This window comes from Pleurodeles waltl, chromosome 3_1, assembly GCF_031143425.1.
Source record: "Pleurodeles waltl isolate 20211129_DDA chromosome 3_1, aPleWal1.hap1.20221129, whole genome shotgun sequence".
NCBI lineage: Eukaryota > Metazoa > Chordata > Amphibia > Caudata > Salamandridae > Pleurodeles > Pleurodeles waltl.
In genome coordinates this window covers 154,735,124-154,759,997 of record NC_090440.1, presented here as the reverse complement: position 1 = coordinate 154,759,997, position 24,874 = coordinate 154,735,124, and the positions used below count along the sequence as shown (strand labels likewise).

The 24,874-nt window shown below is 45.3% G+C and overlaps 1 protein-coding gene across 2 annotated transcripts in view; it reads right to left on the bottom strand.

Annotated features, from left to right (window-relative positions):
- The window catches only part of ALPK3 (alpha kinase 3), a 996,430-nt gene that overhangs the window by 812,349 nt on the left and 159,207 nt on the right, over nucleotides 1-24,874 (bottom strand). For both annotated transcript variants that reach the window (XM_069222021.1, XM_069222022.1), the window contains one exon: nucleotides 2,193-2,310. In XM_069222021.1, coding sequence (XP_069078122.1) covers nucleotides 2,193-2,310 — 118 coding nt within the window. The remainder of the gene's footprint in view (nucleotides 1-2,192; nucleotides 2,311-24,874) is intronic.

Sequence of the window (24,874 nt, the reverse complement as noted above, 5' to 3'; positions counted from 1 at the left end):
AGGTGCTAGGCATCCCTGTCTTTGGTAACACCCTGTGGCTAAGGTTTGTTAAAGATCTATGAATGGAACTGGGAAGTGGTTCATTGTGGGAGAAACCGGAGGCAGCCCATGTTATTGGCAAGTAAGAATTAAAACGGTTGTACTGGCAATACAAGCTGGCCCAATTTGTGGGTCCCCCAGTGCCTGGCCACCCTCGGCACTACCACTGCAAACGAGGCACTCTCCTCTTCCGCAGCAGTAGGGGAATAGAAAAGGCCAGTGCCTGGGGAGGTGTTCAGTCCACTGGCCTCTGCCAGATCCTCATACCTGTTGTCCTCAGAATCATTTAATGTCTGATATCCATAAGGTCCGCAGACCGCTCTCAATCATCACACAATCCAGGCTTTCCATATGAATAAGGCACTGGCTTCCACATGGGGGTGTCTGTCCCTGGTTGGCCCTGATGCTGGATGACGGCTGTCCAGCTCAGTACTGGAGTCGGGAATGATGAGGGCGGTGGCACTGCAGAGAGCACTGGGGAACGTCGAGGGCAGTTGACTGACACCGCTCCGGATCAGTCTATAGATCCTTGGGGCCCAACTGGCACCAAGGGTGAACCCAGCGGTGGAAGACCACTAGGGGTCCCTCCCGGACTGGTGGGGGCCCAAGAGTGCTCCAGAGGCGTCGTGCCACTCAAGAAAGAGGTTCATGGCCTTGTAAAAATGTTTAAGTGTGGTAGGGGTAGCTTCGGCTCCCTGAAATACAAGGACGTGCAGAGACAGCCCAGGTGCAGGCTCTATCACAGAGTTAGTCCTTGAGTGCTGTTGCCCCATGACTTGTCCAAAAACTTTTGCGGTGAACTTGAAGACCTCTTTTGCTTCTTTTTCTTCTTGTGGAACTTCTCCAAACACTTGGAGTGGGATGATGATTGCCGGGTATGACTTCACAAATGATCTCAGGACCTTCCTTGCAACTGAGAACTGGAAGGTTTTTTAGTCAATTGGCAGTGGGGGCGAGGAGCTCCCTCAGCACCTTAGGGTGCATGGTACGGCAGTCCTTGCATGTCTTGGCATTGTGGTCTCGGTCAAGAAGACACCAGAGGTAAACTAAATAAGGGTCCATCACCAATATCTGTCTGTGACAGGCAGTGCCTTCCTGGTGGGCATCCTGCACACCAGGAGACAAAAAAGTATTTGAGAAAAGATTGAAAAAAGTAAGTCAAAAAGTGACTGGGGATAGCCCTTCTCTGGATCTACACTGATTGTTGCAAAAAAGAAAAGAACTGATGTCAATGCGTTGGGGTGGCACCTAAATAGGCACCAGACACATTACTTCCAGCGCAGACTACACCAACAATGCCATGCAAAGCTGAACAAGTCTACCTTCTGGTGCACACAGGTACTTTTCACCAAAAGGTTCTGAATCGAGTCTGACACCTGATGATTAAAAGTGCGTTGAATTCTTAAAATTGATCAATGAAAGTCTAGTGATGGTAATTAAAGGTGGGAGTTGTTTTGATATTGTAGTACATTTATTTACTGTATTTTTAGTAACAGGACCTTCACTGATTTTGTTACAATTAACATTGAATAGTAGTGAGGACAGGGCTGGCGCTTCCACAATGCAAGTACGGCTTGTCCCGCAGGGTGCCCAAACGGTGACCACAAATGGCAACTAGTAAACTAAATGATCTGTAACAAACAATGGGGTACAGTTTAGAGACGGTGGGCCTTCAGTCTTAGAATTGGCCAAGGAAAACTAAATAGACTATCAAAGGCTAAAATTAGCAACTGACATCCAGTACGTTGTGTAAATGATGTTACTGTGCTCTATTTCCTTGTTGTTGCATTGATATACCATCTCATACCCATGCCGATGTTTTTAAGTGCATTGTGGACAGGGATCTCCATACTATACTGGAGTTATATGTAGAAGAGTGTGTCTATCATGTGGCTATATGAGGAGTATTTTTGTCATGAGTGAGGACTTGAGTTGGCATGTTTTGTTCCAGTATCTGCATAAGGAGTATATCTGAAGAGAAAAAAGTTAGAGATAGGATGCGTAAGCATTTAATACTGGTTGAAGGGTAGATGCTATATATATGACTGAAGTGTAGCCTATGCGAAAATATCAGCAGAGAATGGCTTTGCATTTCTACTGGACAGCTTTCAACTCTATTATAAAGAAAAGCAACAAGAACATTTTTTCCTCACTTGTAGAGCTGTAAGGTGTGACGCTTTCCATTACGTAAAATCTCATACTTTGGTAAGCCACAGTATCGATCCATTTCTTCATCATCTTTATACCAGGTCAGCTCTGGCTCTGGAAAGCCTGAAAGTAAATTTATGCATTTAAGTATAACGAACACTATATATGAGAATATAATTGAAAAAAATGTATTACCTGCAACAACGGTTCTCTAGCAATCACAGGTAATTCATAAGCTAAGTACATTCTCCCTCGTCCATGCCAGACTCTGAAACCCTCTTATTAAAAAAAAAAAAAACTAAATCCACTTAACTTTCTTAATGATTACAAAACAAAGTGAATGAAAAAATGAATGTAGCCATCTGGCCTGTTTTAAAGCGTAAAATTTAGGAATGTTTTCAGTAACCCAGACGAACGAGTTACTTACCTTCGGTAACGACTTTTCTGGTGGATACATTAGCTACCTGTGGATTCCTCACCTAATGAATACTCCCATGGCGCCAGCATTCGACGGAAATCTTCTTCCTAGTCTCTGCACGTCGACGAGGACGTCACTCTAGCCCACGCGACGCCGTCTGACGTCATACAGGCAATAAGAGGTCCTCGACGACGTGCCGACGTCAGTACCAACATTTTTTACGTGCTTGAGAACAACCACCCAATGCAATGAAAGAGCAAGGCAACATCCCATAACCTTGTAAAATACACAATATTGCAATGAATAGCTGTAAATTTAATATAACGAACAAATATATGCAAATCATGTATGTACACAAAGATATATACATATATATATATATATACAGATAATATACACACGTATCCATATATACAACGTCTATTGCAACCTTGAAGACCAAGAGGAGCGCACTCAAGGATTACTTGGTAAGACCAGAAAGGCAACGGGGAGGCGGGTGGGACCGTGAGGAATCCACAGGTAGCTAATGTATCCACCAGAAAAGTCGTTACCGAAGGTAAGTAACTCGTTCTTCTGATGGATACAACTACCTGTGGATTCCTCACCTAATGAATAGAGTCCCAAAGCAGTACCACGCCCGGTGGCGGGTGCCTAAATGGTCAAACCAAGAAATCCTGCAGCACTGACCGTGCAAAATGGCCGTCCCTTCTGACCTCAGAGTCCAAACAGTAATGTTTCGCAAAAGTGTGAAGGGACGACCAAGTTGCGGCCTTGCAGATGTCAACCACAGGAACACCCCTGGCCAAGGCCGAAGTGGCCGACTTAGCTCTGGTGGAATGAGCTCTAATGCCCTCAGGAGGGTCCTTCTTTGCCAAAGAGTAACAGATTTTAATGCAAAGAACCACCCACCTGGAGAGTGTTCTCTTGTGGACTGCCTTTCCTCTCCTCTTGCCCAGGTACCCGATGAACAGCTGATCCTCCAGCCTGAAATCCTTTGTTCTATCAATAAAGAAGCTCAACGCCCTCTTTGGGTCCAGACGGTGCAGTCTTTCTTCCTCTTTAGAAGGATGAGGCGGAGGATAGAACGTGGACAAAGTAATTGTCTGAGCCAAATGGAAGGGTGAAACAACCTTCGGGAGGAAAGCAGCCTTGGTCCTCAACACCACCTTATCCCCATAAAAAGTTGTATAAGGGGGCTTTACCGATAAGGCCTGCAACTCACTCACTCTCCTTGCAGATGTTATCGCTACCAGGAAAACTGTTTTTATAACCAAATACCTTAAGGGGCAAGAATGCATAGGCTCAAAAGGGGACCCCATAAGGAAAGTCAGGACCAAGGACAAATCCCATTGCGGCATAACGAATGGTTTTGGAGGATATTTATTTAGAAGACCTTTCAAGAATCTGATAACAATAGGGGATTTAAATAACGATGGTTGGTCTGGAAGACAAATGAAGGCTGACAAGGCCGACAAATAACCCTTAATGGTAGCCACTGCACAACCTTTCTGCGCTAGAGAGAGAGCAAAAGACAAGACGTCCGATAGATGAGCATGTAAGGGATCAATCTGCCTCTCTCCACACCACGCAACAAATTTAGACCACCTATTAGCGTAGATAGATTTAGTGGAGTGTCGCCTGGCCGCTAATATAACATCCACTACATCAGGCGGGAGAGAGAAGGAACTCAGGTTGCCCCGTTCAATCTCCAGGCATGTAGGTGCAGACTCTGGAGGTTGGGGTGTAAAACCTGCCCCTGCGACTGCGAGAGGAGGTCTGCCCTGAAAGGGAGACGGAGCGGAGGGCACATTGAGAGTTGGAGAAGGTCGGAGTACCACACCCTCGTTGGCCAATCCGGAGCTATTAAGATGACTAGCGCCCGGTCTTGGCGAATCTTCCTCAATACTCGAGGAATCAAGGGTATGGGAGGAAACGCGTAAAGCAACTGGCCGCACCAGGTTATTTGAAACGCGTCCCCTAACGCTCCCTGCATCGGATACTGGAGGCTGCAGAATAACGGACAATGCGCGTTCTCCCGAGTGGCAAACAGATCTATCCGAGGAAACCCCCACATCTGGAAGATTAAACGGACTTGATCTGGATGGAGACGCCACTCGTGGTCGGCCGAGAATTGGCGACTGAGACTGTCCGCACGTACATTCAAGACCCCGGCCAGATGATTTGCTACCAAGCAAATCTGATGGTCCTTTGCCCAAGACCATAGTCGAAGAGCTTCTCTGCAGAGAAGGTACGACCCTACTCCTCCCTGTTTGTTTATGTACCACATCGTGGTAGTATTGTCCGTCAGGACCTGTACCGACTGACCACGAAGGGAAGGGAGGAAGGCCTTGAGAGCCAGACGTACAGCCCGTAACTCTAACAGATTGATATGAAACATCTGCTCCTCTGGAGACCAAAGGCCTTTGATCTCCAGATCCCCCAGATGAGCTCCCCACCCTAGAGTGGAAGCATCCGTTATGACCGTGGCCACTGGTGGCGACTGCGCGAACGGCTTTCCTTGTGAAAGATTGTTGCTCGCAATCCACCACTTCAAGTCCACAGCAGCATCTCTGGAGATCTTGACAGCACCTTCTAGATCTCCTTTGTGTTGAGACCACTGCCTTCGGAGGCACCACTGAAGAGCCCTCATGTGCCAGCGAGCATGCGTGACCAACAGAATGCAGGAGGCAAACAGACCGAGCAGACGAAGGACCTTGAGGACTGGAACTACCGCTCCATTTCGAAACATTGGAACCAATTCCTGAATATCTTGAATCCGCTGAGGCGGAGGAAAGGCTCGACTCAATGTTGTATCCAGTACTGCCCCTATGAACAGGAGGCGCTGAGAGGGCTCCAGGTGAGATTTGGGCTTGTTCACCGAAAAACCCAGGTCGAACAACAACTGAGTCGTTGACTGCAGATGATGCGACACAAGCTCCGGCGACTTGGCTTTGATCAACCAGTCGTCCAAGTAAGGGAATACTGCTATCCCCTTCCTTCTGAGCTCTGCCGCAACCACCGACATCACCTTCGTGAAGACTCGAGGTGCTGAAGTAAGACCAAACGGAAGGACCGCAAACTGATAGTGCTGCGATCCCACCATAAACCGGAGATACTTCCTGTGTGACTTGAGTATCGGGATATGAAAGTAAGCATCCTGCAAGTCGACAGACACCATCCAATCTTCCTTGTTCAACGCCCAAAGCACCTGAGCTAGGGTCAGCATCTTGAACTTTTCCTGTTTGAGGAACCAATTCAAGATCCTCAGGTCCAGGATTGGTCTCAACCGACCATCCTTCTTGGGAATCAGGAAATACCTTGAGTAACAACCTCGACCCCTTTCCTGCTCTGGGACCAACTCTACCGCGCCCTTTGAAAGGAGGACTTGTACCTCCTGTTCTAGCAACAGGAGGTGTTCTTCTGAACAATAAGATGGGCGGGGCGGGAACTCCCGAAAGGGAAGGGTGTAGCCTTTTCCCACAATACTGAGAACCCAAGTGTCCGTTGTAATAGTCTTCCACTTGCGGAGAAAATGCTGTAATCTTCCCCCTACAGGAGAGGAGTGAGTGGGAAATGGTGGAAGCCTAAGGATGCTTTCCCTGCTGCACCCCTCCAGAGGACGAGGAAGAGGCAGAGTGCTGCTGAGAGGCTCCTCTGGTGCGGGCCCTCCCTCTCCCTCTAAAAGATCTATAGGGATGGGAAGAGGCAGGTTGCTGGAATCTCCCCCGAAAGGAAGAGGAGGAAGAGCCACGCCCAAATCCCCGAAACCTCCTGAAAATCCTGGAAGAGGCAGAGGAAGAAGGAGCTTGGAGTCCTAGCGATTTGGCTGTGGCCCTGCTCTCCTTAAAACGTTCCAAGGCTGAATCTGCCTTGGCGCCAAACAGCTTGTCCCCATCAAAAGGGAGATCCAATAGGGTTGACTGCACATCTGCAGAAAACCCCGAATTACGGAGCCAGGCCTGTCTCCTTGCCACCACAGTCGTGCCCATTGCTCTGGCCACCGAGTCGGTCGTATCCAGCCCAGCCTGAATAATCTGGGTCGCAGCAGCCTGGGCATCTGAAACAACATCCAAAAGACCCTGGGGAAGCTCCGTAAATGATGAGGAAATGTCATCCATAAGAGCATGAACATATCTCCCCAGGATACAAGTTGCGTTGGTGGCCTTCAACGCCAGACTGCAGGACGAAAAGATTTTCTTGGACTGCGCATCCAGTTTCTTCGAGTCTTCCGTCGGGAAAGAACCAGGCGCTGATTTGGATGAACAGGAGGCCTGCACCACCAAGCTCTCCGGTGTAGGGTGCCTAGAAAGAAAGCCAGGGTCAGTTGGTGCAGCTCGATACCTCCTGGCTACGGCTCTATGAACCGCTGGGGAAGATACTGGTCTCTTCCACACCTCTAGCACCGGATCCAGCAAAGCGTCATTAAAGGGCAATAGAGGCTCTGCCGCAGCTGAGGCCGGATGAAGCACCTCTGTCAGAAGGTTCTGTTTTGTCTCTGCCACCGGCAAAGGCAGGTCCAGAAAACTAGCTGCCTTCCGTACCACTGCGTGAAAGGAAGCAGCCTCCTCCGTTTATCCCCTGGAGACGAAAGATCCCACTCAGGGGAAGTGTCCAGCCCACTGGCTGTATCTAGACCATGCAGTCCATCAACCGAGTCCTCTAGTTCTCCTTCTTCCAGGACTCGTTGGTACTCCTGCTCCTCTAATAAACGGAGAGCACGTCTCCTCGAATGAAGCCTCTGCTCGATACGCGGAGTCGACAATGCCTCTGCCGAAGCCGAAGATCGGCGCCGATCTTCAGAAGCCACCGACGCCGCGTCCGGCGCCACAGGTAACTTCGGCGCCGATGAAAGAGCACTCGGAGTGGATGGACCCACCGGAGTCACAGGACGAAATCCCGACGTCGACGGGATGGAAATCTCCGGGGCCAATCCCTCCGAAGCCACCGGAGCGGCCACCGGCGCCGACACCGGCGCCGAGCCCACGTTCCCAAAAGGGAGAAAGGGCATAAAGGGTGCCGGCCGTAGAGGCGCAGGATCACCCAATGAAAAGGCCAAAGGGCCAGCCGGAGCACCCCCTGGAGCCATCTGTTGGAAGATGGTATACATCGCATTTAGGAATGCGGTACTATCGGCTCCAGGGGTGGGAAAAGCCGGATACTGGGGTGCCTGTATCGAAGGCGACCCCGACGCCGGCCTCGACGTCTGCAACGCCGGGGACAACACCAGAGGCTGCACCACTTCAATCACCGACGCCTGTCCAGGTGAAGTCGGTGACGCCGGAGAGGGCAACGGCGTCGATGGATGCGGCGTGACCGTGGGACTGACCTCCCAAGTCCTCCGGCGCCGATCCGAAGACCTGGAACGGGTCTCCTTGCTCGAATGGCGCCGTGATTCTTTACGGCGCCGGGAGTCTCGATGACGCCGATGCCTTGGCGAAGAAGACTTCTTATGATGTTTTTCTTTCTTCGACTTCGCCATAAACAACTTCGCCTCACGTTCCTTGAGGGCCTTTGGATTCATGTGCTGACATGAATCGCAAGTCGAGACGTCGTGGTCGGAGCTTAAACACCAAAGACAGTCGGAGTGAGGATCCGTAACTGACATCTTGCCCCCACACTCACGACAAGGCTTAAAACCCGACTTTCTCTGCGACATTATTACTGCAGCGAAGGACTACGCAGCAAAAAATACACTGTAACCACGAAAGTAACAGTTGCTCCCTCGAAGATAACCGTTTCGAATGCACGGAAAAAAAGGAACTGACGTCGGCACGTCGTCGAGGACCTCTTATTGCCTGTATGACGTCAGACGGCGTCGCGTGGGCTAGAGTGACGTCCTCGTCGACGTGCAGAGACTAGGAAGAAGATTTCCGTCGAATGCTGGCGCCATGGGAGTATTCATTAGGTGAGGAATCCACAGGTAGTTGTATCCATCAGAAGTAAGCATTTGGTGACATTTATATTCACGTTTAAAAGCCGAACATAGAGAAAAGGCTGCATTGACACGTATTTTAAAAGTGCTCACATTTATTACTGTGGGGAACATTGTGTCTAACAGAACTGATGATGTGCTAAAAGATTAAAACAATGTCGAAATATATTTTAATCATTAGAGTAACTGTTGTTAGTGAAACAAATTTGATTTTTAATGTTTAATGTTATTTATTAGTATAAAGCTATGTGTGCAGAAAAATAAATGTACTTCTTTGTCATACTTAATGTGATGCTTTAACAAAGATTGGAATTATTACATGTTTTTGCATACTCAGATGATTATATTATTAATGATGAACTTATACATTTGCATATTATAAGTGTCTTATTCATAACAATATTAATGTATTATATTTCTTGTGTTAGCATAATTGGCCTGAAGACTTCGTATTTGCAGTCATGTAAACGTGATAAATCATTTATTTTCCTCTAACATAAATGTATCCATTAGGTTGTTTCTCATGAATAGTAGAGTCCCATTGTTTGGTGTATAAGAAAATAAGTTACTTACCTGTAACTGCACTTCTTCAGTATTGATATCTTTCATAGATTCACATGCTTGAATCATTCCCCATCGTCGAGATGGGAGTCCCTGGTAACTTAATAAAGCAGTATATATACCACTATCTTAGGCTATAATGGCAATGAAAAGGTCAGTTTAATAGCCTATCTACAGGGAGTGCAGAATTATTAGGCAAGTTGTATTTTTGAGGATTAATTGTATTATTGAACAACAACCATGTTCTCAATGAACCCAAAAAACTCATTAATATCAAAGCTGAATATTTTTGGAAGTAGTTTTTAGTTTGTTTTTAGTTTTAGCTATGTTAGGGGGATATCTGTGTGTGCAGGTGACTATTACTGTGCATAATTATTAGGCAACTTAACAAAAAACAAATATATACCCATTTCAATTATTTATTATTACAAGTGAAACCAATATAACATCTCAACATTCACAAATATACATTTCTGACATTCAAAAACAAAACAAAAACAAATCAGTGACCAATATAGCCACCTTTCTTTGCAAGGACACTCAAAAGCCTGCCATCCATGGATTCTGTCAGTGTTTTGATCTGTTCACCATCAACATTGCGTGCAGCAGCAACCACAGCCTCCCAGACACTGTTCAGAGAGGTGTACTGTTTTCCCTCCTTGTAAATCTCACATTTGATGATGGACCACAGGTTCTCAATGGGGTTCAGATCAGGTGAACAAGGAGGCCATGTCATTAGATTTCCTTCTTTTATACCCTTTCTTGCCAGCCACGCTGTGGAGTACTTGGACGCGTGTGATGGAGCATTGTCCTGCATGATAATCATGTTTTTCTTGAAGGATGCAGACATCTTCCTGTACCACTGCTTGAAGAAGGTGTCTTCCAGGAACTGGCAGTAGGACTGGGAGTTGAGCTTGACTCCATCCTCAACCCGAAAAGGCCCCACAAGCTCATCTTTGATGATACCAGCCCAAACCAGTACTCCACCTCCACCTTGCTGGCGTCTGAGTCGGACTGGAGCTCTCTGCCCTTTACCAATCCAGCCACGGGCCCATCCATCTGGCCCATCAAGACTCACTATCATTTCATCAGTCCATAAAACCTTAGAAAAATCAGTCTTGAGATATTTCTTGGCCCAGTCTTGACGTTTCAGCTTGTGTGTCTTGTTCAGTGGTGGTCGTCTTTCAGCCTTTCTTACCTTGGCCATGTCTCTGAGTATTGCACACCTTGTGCTTTTGGGCACTCCAGTGATGTTGCAGCTCTGAAATATGGCCAAACTGGTGGCAAGTGGCATTGTGGCAGCTGCACGCTTGACTTTTCTCAGTTTATGGGCAGTTATTTTGCGCCTTGGTTTTTCCACACGCTTCTTGCGACCCTGTTGACTATTTTGAATGAAACGCTTGATTGTTCGATGATCACGCTTCAGAAGCTTTGCAATTTTAAGAGTGCTGCATCCCTCTGCAAGATATCTCACTATTTTTGATTTTTCTGAGCCTGTCAAGTCCTTCTTTTGACCCATTTTGCCAAAGGAAAGGAAGTTGCCTAATAATTATGCACACCTGATATAGGGTGTTGATGTCATTAGACCACACCCCTTCTCATTACAGAGATGCACATCACCTAATATGCTTAATTGGTAGTAGGCTTTTGAGCCTATACAGCTTGGAGTAAGACAACATGCATAAAGAGGATGATGTGGTCAAAATACTAATTTGCCTAATAATTCTGCACTCCCTGTATGTCCTAAGGACCAAACTTGAACTATAACTGTAAGGAAATGCCTCCTTGGCATGGTTACCCCCTGACATTTTGCCTTTGCTGATGCCAAGTTATGATTTGAAAGTGTGATGGGACCCTGCTAACCAGGCCCCAGCACCAGTGTTCTTTCCCTAAACTGTACCTTTGTCGCCACAATTGGCACTACCCTGGCACCCAGGTAAGTCCCTTGTAACTGGTACCCCTGGTACCAAGGGCCCTGATGCCAGGGAAGGTCTCTAAGGGCTGCAGCATGTCTTATGCAACCCTAGGGACCCTTCACACAGCACATACATATTGATTGCCAGCTTGTGTGTGCTAGTGGGGAAAAAAAGACATGGCACTCCCCTCAGAGTGCCATGCCAACCTCACACTGCTTGTGGCATAGGTAAGTCACCCCTCTAGCAGGCCTTACAGCCCTAAGGCAGGGTGCACTATACCACAGGTGAGGGCATATGTGTATGAGCACTATGCCCCTACAGTATCTAAGCAAAACCTTATAAGTGCAGGGTAGCCATAAGAGTAAATGGTCTGGGAGTCTGTCAAACACGAACTCCACAGCACCATAATGGCTACACTGAAAACTGGGAAGTTTGGTATCAAACTTCTCAGCACAATAAATGAACACTGATGCCAGTGTGCACTTTACTGTAAAAATACACCCAGAGGGCATTTTAGAGATGCCCCCTGAAAACATACCCGACTTCCAGTGTGGGCTGCCACACACCAGACATGTTTCTGGCCACATGGGGAGAGTTCCTTTGTCACTCTGTGGCCAGGAACAAAACCTGTACTGGGTGGAGGTGCTTCTCACCTCCCCCTGCAGGAACTGTAACACCTGGCGGTGAGCTCAAAGGCTCACCCCCTTTGTTACAGCGCCACAAGGCATCCCAGCTAGTGGAGATGCCCGCCCCTCCGGCCACTGCCCCCACTTTTGGCGGCAAGGCTGGAGGAGATAATGAGGAAAACAAGGAGGAGTCACTCCCCAGTCAGGACAGCCCCTAAGGTGTCCTGAGCTGAGGTGACTCATACTTTTAGAAATCCTCCATCTTGCAGAAGGAGGATTCCCCCAATAGGATTAGGGACGTGCCCCCCTACCCACAGGGAGGAGGCACAAAGAGGGTGTAGCCACCCTCAGGGTCAGTAGCCATTGGCTACTGCCCTCCCAGACCTAAACACACCCCTAAATTGAGTATTTAGGGGCTCCCAGAACCGAGGAAGATAGATTCCTGCAACCTAAAGAAGAAGAAGGACTGCTGACCTGAAGCCCTGCAGTGAAGACGGAGACGACAACTGATTTGGCCCCAGCCCCACCGGCCTGTCTCCCTACTTTGAAGAAAACGGCAACAGTGACGCATCCAACAGGGTCCAGCGACCTCTGAAGCCTCAGAGGACTTCCCTGCATCTAAAGGACCAAGAAGCTCCTGAGAACAGCAGCCCTGTTCAAGAAACTGCAACTTTTTTAAACAAAGAAGCAACTTTTAAAGACCACACGTTTCCCGCCGGAAGCGTGAGACTTTCCACTCTGCACCCGACACCCCCGGCTCGACCTGCGGAAAACTAACCCTACAGGGAAGACTCCCCGGCGACTGCGAGCCCGTGAGTAGCCAGAGTTGACCCCCCTGAGTCCCCACAGCGACGCCTGCAGAGGGAATCCAGAGCCTCCCCCTGACCGCGACTGCCTGCTTTAAGGAACCCGACGCCTGGAAACCATACTGCACCCGCAGCCCCCAGGACCTGAAGGAACCGAACTCCAGTGCAGGAGCGACCCCCAGGCGACCCTCTGCCTAGCCCAGGTGGTGGCTACCCCAAGGAGCCCCCCCGGTGCCTGCCTGCATCGTTGAAGAGACCCCCAGGTCTCCCCATTGATTCCTTTTAGAAACCTGATGCCTGTTTGCACTCTGCACCCGGCCGCCCCTGTGCCGCTGAGGGTGTACTTTCTGTGCCTGCTTGTGTCCCCCCCGGTGCCCTACAAAACCCCCCTGGTCTGCCCTCCGAAGTCACGGGTACTTACCTGCTGGCAGACTGTAACCGGGGCACCCCTATTTCCATTGAAGCCTATGTGTTATGGGCACCACTTTGACCTCTGCACCTGACCGGCCCTGAGCTGCTGGTGTGGTAACTTTGGGGTTGCCCTGAACCCCCAATGGTGGTCTACCTTGGACCCAACTTTGAACCCTGCAAGTGTTTTACTTACCTGTGAACTTAACATTTACTTACCTCCCCCAGGAACTGTTGATTTTTGCACAGTGTCCACTTTTAAAATAGCTTTTTGCCATTTTTGTCAAAACTGTACATGCTATTGTGATTATTCAAAGTTCCTAGAATACCTGAGTGAAGTACCTTTCATTTAAAGTATTGTTTGTAAATCTTGAACCTGTGGTTCTTAAAATAAAATAAGAAAATATATTTTTATATATAAAAACCTATTGGCCTGGAATTTGTCTTTGAGTGTGTGTTCCTCATTTATTGCCTGTGTGTGTACAACAAATGCTTAATACTACCCTCTGATAAGCCTACTGCTCGACCACACTACCACAAAATAGAGCATTAGAATTATCTCTTTTTGCCACTATCTTACCTCTAAGGGGAACACCCTTGGACTCTGTGCACACTATTTCTTACTTTGAAATAGTATATACAGAGCCAACTTCCGACAATAACCAATCAGGCAACAGCACCCTCTAGAACACTCCCAAAAGAGGCTGAGTCCCTCAGATTTTCAAGCACAAGTGGGAATAGATAATCCCGAGCTATAAGGGGAGCCTCTCTCGTGAGGGGGGTGGGTCGCATGTGAATCTATGAAAGATACCAACACTGGAGAACTACAGTTACAGGTAAGTAACTTATTTTCTTCTCCAATATTGGATCTTTTATGGATTCACATGCTTGAATCAGAAAAGCAAGCAGTTACTGTATTTGTATATCTTATAGTGTTAGCGCAAATAATGGATTGTGGGTAGAAAATATATAAATAACATTCATGTGCAATATAATATGAATGTATATATATACACACATCCTACATTAAAATGTGCATGAATATATAAACACATGGAACCAAAAGAGGCTCCCCTTAATGAAACAAGTGGTATAGTAAAACCAATCCAACCGCTATGATTGCGCTGCGCTGATTCCAGGTAATAATGCTGCATGAATAATATGAACACTTTTCCAAATCGCATCACAACACATCATCTCCAGAGGTACTTATGCAAACAAAGCTGAAATTCATTCAGCAATGGTTATCATTGTGACTGGAGCACCCTTCCGAGTGTGACTATCTGAGTCTAACAGTTGGTTAGTTCACATGAGTTGTTTAGTGCAATGTAAGTAGAAATTTTAGATATCACTTGATACCTAGAGTATGAATAGACCTCTCAACTGGTGATGTTGAATTCAGGAGAGAAGTCCGAAATATTATAGGCTCATTGAGGCAAGATCTGAAGGAACCATGGGAGTAAATCTGTGGTTTGGTTCAAAGAAGAACTAAATTGCCTGTGAAACGCAAGAAGGCTCTTGTGTTGAGAAAGCCGCCATCTTTTCTACCTACTTTTCAAGGTGAGCGCCAGTAATAAGACAACCTCCCATCCAAGAAATATGAGTTGTGCTATGAGAATGGGTTTGAAATAACTCTTCATGAGTTGAAATAGAAGTATGTTCAGGTGCCAGTCTGAGGAAGCAGCCCTTTCTGTAGGAAAACACTGAATAAATAATTTATGAATTGTTTGATGATTCTGCAAGAGTAGAAAGTAAAAATGTGATGAACAGCTATATCTTGCTAGTGCTGTAAGCTTTACCTTAACGGATGCATGTATCAACTGTGACTGAGCTAGTGATAGGAGATAGGATAGTTTTTTGCCCGATTATGCTAATAGAGGATGTAGGTTTGATTTTCTGGTGCCACAGGCGAAAACTTTACCATTAACGTTTACGTGTGCTTATCGTGGCCTCCTCCATGACTTGGAGAGAATACACCTGCAGTCCTGAGGAATATTGAGATCTTTGGATTGATTGAATTTAGAAGCTGTACGCCTAAGAGGAGAGAAGTCAGGTCAGGATGAAGGGACTGGCCTTAGTTTCTCATTAAAGGTTTATAGAAAGTTGGTAGGTGAATGTGGTTATATTCTGATAGCAGGAGAAGCTCAGTGAACCAATCCTGAACTAGCCACTTGGGGCTATCAGGTCAAGAGAACTCTGCTTTGCTTTCCTCTTGGTGAGATTCTTTGGCATTAAAGATATTGGGGAAAAAGGTAGATATATATCCTGAAGCATCTGCTGGAAGACATTCCACCAAGATCCTGGATGTGGATGCCAACTTGCATAAAACTGGCATTTGCTGGTTACATTTGTTGCAAAGGGATGTAGAGCCAGTTTGCCCACAACAAGAAGATCATGCTTAGAGCCGAATGATCAAATTCTCCTTCTTGGAGGCCGTTTCAGGTTTTGTTTAGTATGTCTGCTGTGAATTCTAGTCCAGGGACTATGTTCAGCCCGGTGTTCATTAGCTGACACCAAATTTCCAGGACTTCCTTGGACAGCACCAAGGATCTTGTGCCGCTTCGTTTATTCACGTATAGCATGCTGGTAGTACTGTCCTTGTGAACTAACACCAAAAACTCTGCTACATTGGCAGGAAAGTTTGGAGACCGAACAGCTGGCTTTGAGGTCTAGGTGAGTGATATGTATGCTCTTCTGGAGCAGAGACCACTTTCCTCAAATTAGACGATCTGTGGATGACTGCCCAGGCTTTCCAGGGAACTAGTTGTAGTCTGAGACTACCAGACTAGAGCTTCCATCACCTATGTGAAAATTCATCAGGTCCTGAAATGATTTGTTTGATTGAATGTATTGATTTGTAGCTGCTCCTGTAAGGCATTCATTTTCAGGCGTACAAGAGGGATCCTATTGATCGCTGAGGACCTGACACCCAAAAGCTAATTGAACAGAAAGTATCTTCTTTGATGGAGGAGTTGATTATCTCTGATAATTCACAATGAGACAGCCTGTTAAACAACCTTAGGCAAGCCTCTATGGCCTTGGACGCTTGAAATGCCGTTGGTGCTTTTATCAATGAGTTGTCGAAGTTGGGGAAACCCTTCCTGAAAAAGCTGATCTGAAGCCAAAAAGAAGAACTCTGATGAGTGGGAATGGAAAAACAAAAATATAAATCCTGGGCTGAAGGAGAACATATAAAAGGATTGTTTCCGGAAATCCTTGTTAATTTCTGAAGGTGTATGCTGGATAGACACTCTTCTGTTTTCTGATTTGGGAGACAAAACCAAGACTAGAAGACTCTTTCTTGCTGAGAATGTTGGTTTCTCCCTATGGACCCTTTGGTCAGAGTAGCTAGCACTTCCTTCTGAAGGTAGATGGCGGAATCTGGGTGAACTGCAACATATATGTATATATATGTGACGAGATCCAGGACTTATTTGTCCGATGCTATTTTCTGCCATAGATGACATTTTTGGAACATTTTTTCCCACTCGATGGTGTAATCAGCACCAGAATGTTGTCACTGTAGGTAAGCTAGCCTAAGTGCTACTGAAAGGGTTGCTAAGTCAGATACTTCTCAATGGATAATTGTCTTTTTTGGGTCCCTCTAAAGATGTTTTCATTTGAAATTGTAATGTCCCAAAAGATCATGCAGTTTCTAGAGTCACCGTTGACTGCTTCCAAGTAGTCGTCAACATGCATACAGAGTGTCAGCATGGTACTATAAAATATTAAATATATTTGTACCTCAAATGTTTAAATGTTGTGGCCTTGATCCGTAATATCCAAGAACCAATGACCCTGCCAGATATGGGAATACTATTGAAGCTTTATCTATAGCACAGCCTATGCTGACATCTCACTCCACTACAGCAGCCATTTTTTCATCTTCCGGCAAACATTTTATTTATGTGGCCACGTCTGACCACATCTGATGGCTATACCTGCCCCATATTACCAGTGAATTGGCAGCCCGTACAGTAGTCTGGACCTAGATGAGAACGTGTCTTTGCTGGTTAGGCTGAATTATGAATGATAGGGTTTTCCATGATTGTAATTCCTCCTGGATATATGAGCAATTGGAATACGTTTTACGGCTTTTCTATTTTAATTCATAAAGAAAAAACAAACTAATTGCTTGTTTGCTATAGAAAATTGGAAATGTTTGGCCGCTCGCTCCGAAAGGTATGGAAACCCCCCCAAAATAAATCTGGTGGGGAAATCCACCAGTTGCGGCTGTAATATGCTCTGAAGCTCTAGCATGAGATACATGGACCTGACCCATACTCTGCAGTTGGAGGCGGAGTGGTGTAATTGCGCCATATATTGCCCTTCAATATATTCACTGTTGAAGACATGCTCATATTGGTACCTCAATGCTTGACACTAAATTATTCTGGATTATGTGTGTTTTGTTCTTGTTAACAATTATGTGTTTTCCTCTTAATTTATACTGTGCTCAAGTTCGATGAGGCAGATATAAATGACTAGGCTCATGTAGACAATGTTTGTTGTTGATGAGGTCTTCGCCGCAGACGAGGCCTTAGTAGAGGATGCAGTCATAGACAAGGCCATCGTCCACAAAGCATACAGAGACAGGCCATCTTAGATGTGGTTCCGTAGACTAGGTCATTGTAGGCAACCCCGTAGTAGTAGACAACCATCAGAAGAGGCTGTCACAGATGAACATCGTAGATGAGACTGTCACAGATGACTATCGTAGAAGAGGCCGTCGTTTATGACCGTTGTGGGCGATCATCGTACATGTGGCTGTCGTAGATGAGGTTGTCACAGACTAGCATCATAGATGAGGTTGCAATAGACAACCGTCGTAGACTATACTGCCATCATATATGAGGCTGTCGTAGATGGCCATCATAGATGAGGCTGTCATATAGAACAATCATAGATGAGGATGTCATAGACAACCATCATAGATGAGGATGTCAAAGAGAACCACCATAAATGAGGCTGTCGTGGATGACTGTTGTAGATGAGCATCGTAGATGAGGCCGTCGTAGAACACCATCGTAGATGAGGCCGTCGTAGGCGACCATCGTAGATGAGGCTTTCGTCGACGCGATCACGCAGATTACCGTTGTTGACAACCAGCATAGATGAGCATCGACGACGACCACCGTAGACGAGCATTGTCGACGACCGCCGTAGACGACCATCGCAGACGACCACTGTAGATGACCGTCGTAGACAACCACTGTACATGACCGTCGTAGACAACCACTTCAGATGACTGTCGTAGACGACCATCATAGATGAGGCCATAGTAGATGACCATCGTAGATGAGGCCACCGTAGAGGCCACCGTAGATGAGGCCCTTCGTAGATGAGGCCATCACAGACCACTGTAGAAAAAGTTATGGAGGCCTAAAGGTGAACTATCCCAAATATAAAAAAAAAAAACAGGCTTAGCACGAGGGGGGTTAAGGGTGTTGAGGGAGGGAGGCCTAGCAGCGAAGGGGTTAAAAAATATTTACTCTAGTTTAATTAGAAGAAGAAGAACCAACATTCAAATAGCATCCTCTTATAACTCCACCACTGATCACGCTGGATCTCAGCTCACTTCCTTTGAACAAATATCTCTTGGAGACTCAGAACAGACTGCTAAAACTTAAGTCAGGCTTCCCTAGTGATGTGTGCCCTCCCTACATCCTTTATCGGGTAGCATCCTCCATATTTAATTTTTCACTTAACCAAGCAAAATTTCCAAATGTGTGGAAAAATGATCTTGTCCGACCACTGCAGAAAAAGACAAATGGCGATCCATCAATTCTGAAATAATTATAGACCTATCCCACTACTTCCTGCAATGGAAATACGTTAGAAAATCTGATGAATGTACCAATTACCAGGTACATAGAAAAGAATGATATTCTTCACATGTCGCAATCTGGTTTCCTTTCAGTGTCTGGTACTGAATCAGCCCTTCTAGAGGTTACAGAATACATCAAGAGCAACCTAGACTAGGAAATAAATAGTGGTAGTCCTCGTTGATCGATCATTTGTGTTTGACAAGGTGTCCCAAGATGTCGTATTGCAAAGACTGGGGAAAGTGGACATTGTAGAAAATGTGTTAAAAGGTTCCCACTAAAATAACAGGACAGCGTATTAGGATGACTGAACTTCAGAATGAGGGGACTGAGTCCGTCCCCACCATCAGAGGCTGTCGGCACAATTCCTGTCTAACTCACAGTGTCTTACCCAAACCCCTAACCTTACAGGGGTGGAAGGTGATTATGGCAACCTGAACATGGCACTGATCCCCAAGGGAATTGTGAAAACAGATCTTACTTTTTGTTGTCACAAGAGAGCTATAAGTTTTCAATACATTTATTGAAACAATTGTATGTATTTATGTATATTGGCATTTATATAGCGCATTCAGGCCTTAGCATCGAAGTGTTCAAGGACATAAATAAAGAGAGGACAACCGAAGCCAGTATCCCTACCGTGGAAGCAACCAAGTTTTCACCCTCTTCCTAAATATCGAGAAATTATGTTCTTTCCTGATGTATAGCGGTAGACCATTCCAATATCTGGCAGCCGCCACTGTGAACGCTTTGTCTACCTACCTGACTCTATGCGTTCTACAGACATGGATCAGGTACGACTTGTCCGATCTTAGGACACGTCCTGGACGATACCACCTGAGTCTATCAACCAGGTATTCAGCACCGTCCCCATATAGTGCTTTAAAGGTAAGGCAGAGAGATTTAAAAATAATCCGCTTGCCCACCGGGAGCCAGTGAAGACACTTTAGGCTATGGAAAGCCGATGCTAAACGTGGAAGTGCCAAATTCATACGAGCTGCATTATTCTGAATTAGTTGTAATTTCCTCAAAGTGCTCTCATCAATATCCAACAACAGCGAGTTGCAGTAATCCAATCTGGACATGATCAATGCTAACATAACCATGACTCTTTCCTCCTGCTTCAGGAACGGTAAGATTTTTCTCAGGATTTTTAGAGCCCAATAGCTAGACTTGACTAAGGCACTAACCTGAGGTTTAAAACTTAATGAGTCATCAAAGATCACTCCTAAATTTCTAGTAGCCCCGCATGGGACCGGTAATTGCCTACATTCATCCGGCCACCATCGCGGACTCCACAGTTCCTTACTGCAACCATATAAAACAATCTCCGTTTTGTTAGTATTAAGCTTAAACCAATTCTGTCTCATCTACCGATTAATATCCTGCATGCAACTATTAAACTGCTCTGCCACTTCCTCCCAGTTGCTCCTAGACACTGGAATGATAAGCTGAGTTTCATCTGCATAAGAGGATGGGATAAAACCATATGATCGGATAAGTCTTACCAGGGGGGCCACATAGACATTAAAAAGCGTTGGACTCAACGCCGAGCCCTGGGGTACACCACATGGCAGTCGAAAAGCCGGTGCTTTAAAGCCCTCGCAGCTTATAATATTAGATCTATCACTTAAGAAGGACTCCAGGATTTTAAGAGTTGAATGTCTTATTCCAGCATGATGAAGGCGAGAGACCAAGATCGCAGGCGAAATGGTATCAAATGCTGCGGACAGATCTAATAGTACAAGAACAGCGCCTTGCCCCTCGTCCAGTAGTTTCCGGATGGAGTCTGATGTCGTAAGTAGCACTGATTCCGTGCTATGAGCCCTTCTAAACCTATGTTGAGACTGATCAAAGCCTCCAGCCTGGTTAAGAAACATGGACAGTTCATAATTAATGTGTTTTTCAAATATCTTAGCCAATGTCGGTAGCAAGGAAATAGGTCGCAGGTTGCTTAAATCAAAGGTAGTTTGATCGGACTTCTTTTTAAGGGGAATAACAGTCGCCTGCTTCCATGTAGAGGGGTAGACCCATGAGGATAGAACATCCTGAAAAATGGTAGCTAATTTCGGAGCAACAGAGTCTGAAATCATCTGCAAAATGCCGGGTGGACAGGGATCCATAGGTGAACCCGATTTAATCCCCATAAGGAATTCTTTAATCCTTTCCGGCAACAACGGAGGGAAGCATGTAAGCAGGGGGGTATCCTGATTAGGAGAGTCCAGAGGGGCTATCCAAGGATCCATCGAGGGGAAATCTGCATGTATTTGCCGAATTTTGGTTTAAAAAAACTCTGCAATTTGATTACAAGTTGCCTGAGAATTTGGTGAGGTGGTAGGTGGAACAGGAGGCGTGATTAGCGAGCGAACTACCTTAAATAGTTCTTTAGGCGCATTAGATGCATTCTTAATTTTAGTAGAAAAAAAGGCTGATTTCGCCTCAAAACAAGCTACCTTGTACTTTTTTTAAACGACTCTTAATTTCTCCTCTGTCTGATTAGGATATAACTTCCATCGTCTTTCTCGTTGACGGTACTTCCTCTGGAGCACCTTCAAATCACTTTTAAACCAGGGCCAACTAGTTTTCTTAGGCCTACCCTCGCCTTTAATATCGCCGGGGCCAATTTATCCATGGCAAGGCCCAAACCTAAATTAAAAACCTCCAGAGCAGGCAAATGAGGATTCCCTGCTGCCTCCCAGCCTTCCTTTACTGCCGGGCCCAGCTGAGTTTTGGTAATTTTATTTCATAACCGCAATGATTTGTTGCCTGATTTTATCTGTTGGTTAGGGAACCCCTTCGTACTTTTAAACAGGAGAAGGTGGTGATTGTAGTCTTGGTATAGAGAATGAGCTGCAATAATTAGGCAGAAGAAATAAAGCAAAGTTAACAGCATTATGAACATGGTGAAAAGAATAAACAGTCCAACCATGGCAAATTATTTCTAGATATTTCTACCAAACACTAACCCTATACAGAGTGCATAGAGAGTGCACTCTGCATTTGCCTGATTTAAGAGGATAACCTCAGACCCATTCCTAGAGATCCGAACCAGGAAATGGGCCTGTATTACAGACATCAATCCTTCTCGACAAACTGGAATATCAGCACCAGCAGAGCTACATGTTAAACATAGCATTCTTCCCCCAACGGTCGCGACTGGAGTGCTCCTCTGACCCCTATGGGCCAGTGCATTAAGTATATAATCAAAGCCACACTTTGCTAGAGGCACAGCTCTGATGAAATGCTATGTCTAGATGTTAGAAGCTGTCTCTAACCGACAAGACAAGCACTGGGATATCTTGTACTGTGTTCCTAGCCTTGAACAGAGTACACAGTTTACATGTTGAGAAAGGCAAACTAAAAACAAGAAGCATATACAATATATTATTGGAATAATATTGTGCAAGCCTAATTGTGTAAAATGCCACTGCTAAAAGCGATGTCAGCTAAACTGTATAAAATGTAAAATCTAAAACAAAGGTAAAATGGAGAACCAACGTGGGCCCAGAAAGGCTTCACAAAAAAAGCTTGGCTGTGGATAAAATATTTTTAACAGTGTTTTTACCTCTTGATTTAGAGAAATTAAATGTGGAGTCTCCAGGGATCGGACCTCAATACTACCCTGTTTAATAAATATATAGCTCTACTGGATTTAGACTTTATGCAGTGGGCTTAAATATTTCATCTTGTGCCGATGACACCCAGTTGATGCTAGCATTTTAGCAGCTAAATAACACCACAACTGTAAACTTTCAGGGATGTCTTTCAGCAAATTAGATGCATAGGAGTTGCCTGCAGTTGAATTCAGATAAATCAGAGATTTTCGTTTTTGAATTTGTCCCTGCTGGACATATAGAGATTATGACCAGGAGATTTAGGGGACTCGCTGATTCCAACACCTATTGCAAATAATCTAGGGGTGAAACTGGACACTAAATATTGTTTCAACCACAGGTACTGTTGAATGCAACAGTCTGTTTTGCCCATTACGAAACACATTAAAATTTCTTCCAGTCTCAATGCAGAAAGGTATTGTACATATTCCAGTTACATCCAGGGCTCAATTATTAAAAGGTATCATATCTGGGGGCACCAAGACAATTGATCAATAGGCTTCAAAGAGTGCAGAATGCGTCAGCAAGACTGCTTTTAAATATTCCTAAAAGACAGTTGGTGCAAAAAGGCCTGACACTTTTACACTGGTTACCAGTTAATCAAATAATTAACTCTAAGGCTCTAATGAGAGCGTTGCACAAAATGGGCCCATTGTACATCCACGTGACAGCAAAAAAATACATACCTCTTAAAACACTTCGCTCAGCAAGTCAAAGTACTCTGTGTGTCACTAGGATACATAAGCGAGAGTAGGTGGAAGGTATTTTGCTATTCAGACTGCTATTCTTTGGAATGCCCTGCCTCTCCATCTTTAAGACATAGCTTCTGGATCTGTTTTCAAATCAAATCTAAAAACGAGTTTGTTTAGAGAACTGGTGGAGAATGATTTCGGGAGATTGAAATTGTTGTTGTCCTCATCTTGTTTGCCTGCTTTAGGGCTGGGCGTTTCCTTTGGAAGCAGCTTTTTACGCTTTCAAATTGCATTCATTCATACCTTTTTCTAACATAGAGTTCTGTTGGGTCGTAAGAGTCGGGATCTGTACTGCATTTAGATAAGCTGTGATGTCAGACCTGAGAAAGGAATTAGGCGACAATAAGTTTGTGTAAAATTGTCAGAAAGCTGTGGCAAATGCGTCATCTTTGTATGACATTTATCTCCCTGGTCATTAATTATCTGTTCTACTATGTCTGTCTGAATCTTAGCCTGCAATCTGCACCTAACACTTTAATGGCCCTGTATCCCCACTTATAGCAACGCTAACTGAGGGTGTACTCAACCTTGATGTTGTCAAGCTTGTATGAGCTGACGCCATGTTTTCCATGAACCTTTAACTTTGTGTTCATCTTCTACCTTATTCTCTAATGTCAATCTTTTATCCCCTCCATCTGGGGTATGTTTGGCAGCTAATGAAATAAAGTCCCACATCATGTATACGTGACTTAAGGGTGTACCAAAGACACATGGGAAACCGAGCCTTCATTCTCTTGCAAAAGTTGGTCATTCTCTTCCTAATAGTTACAAGCATGGTCTTGTTTTTCAGGCACTTGCCAATTAGTCGCCATGTGTTAGTGAATGAAGAAGGGTGGCAGTCCTGTAATGTTATTGCGACATTCGTGTCGTCTGACAAGGTTGATAACCAGATATCCATATGTGGCATCTCCAATATCTGTGTCGCACCCTTTAAGTAGTAAAGACGTGCATATGTTTGGTATGAATCGGGAGAAGGAGGTGTAATCCCTACATGTTGGGTGTTATGGATACTCCAGATACCTGACAGTCCCAGATCTTTTATCCACTCCAACCCCACTTTCGATAAAGCTTCTGAACGTCCCACACACTGGGTGGAGTGGTCTAGGTTGGACTCCATAACCAAATTTAGATAACCTCCCATTAGAATCTCCGAGTCCAGTGAGGTCATGATTTGAGCAGGGATTCTTTCAGGAACCTCTCTTGGTTATCATTAGAGGTATAGATTGAACTCGGTTTGAAAGTGTGAGTTATTATTGACATCTGCACTGCTAACAAGAGTCCTGCAATTTCAACATGTGTTCAAAATCTCTCCTTAAATGTATTTGACAAGAGGAGGACCACTTCCTCCTTTTTGTTGTTACCTGAAGAGAGAAACTGTCGAGATAGCCAGCTACATCAAAGGCATCCCCAATCTCGCTTCATGAAGTCTGCCTCCTGTAGGAGACATATGTCACAGCTAAACTCTTTCCACATGCTCAGCAGAGACAGACGTTTAGCCGGGGAGTTAATACGTTGAGGCTCATAATTTTCACCATTGGTAACTATCACATCTTTGATATCTACAAATGTATTCCAGACTCCTGCAAAGTGGGTACAGTGTTGTGTGGGATTACCCCTCAAACTAGAACAATAAAAGTAAACAACCCTAACTACCCCTCAAAACTGGAGCTCCCGGTCTCTGGGGAAAAAACTAACAATCCAGTCCATCAGGTCCATGGTTACTCCAAGTCACCCTTCATCGTTTGATATTTCTCCATCCACACCAGCACCGTTGGCTACCTGTACCGCTTTAGTCCATCTTCTGACTCCTCTGGCAGTGGCAAAATGGT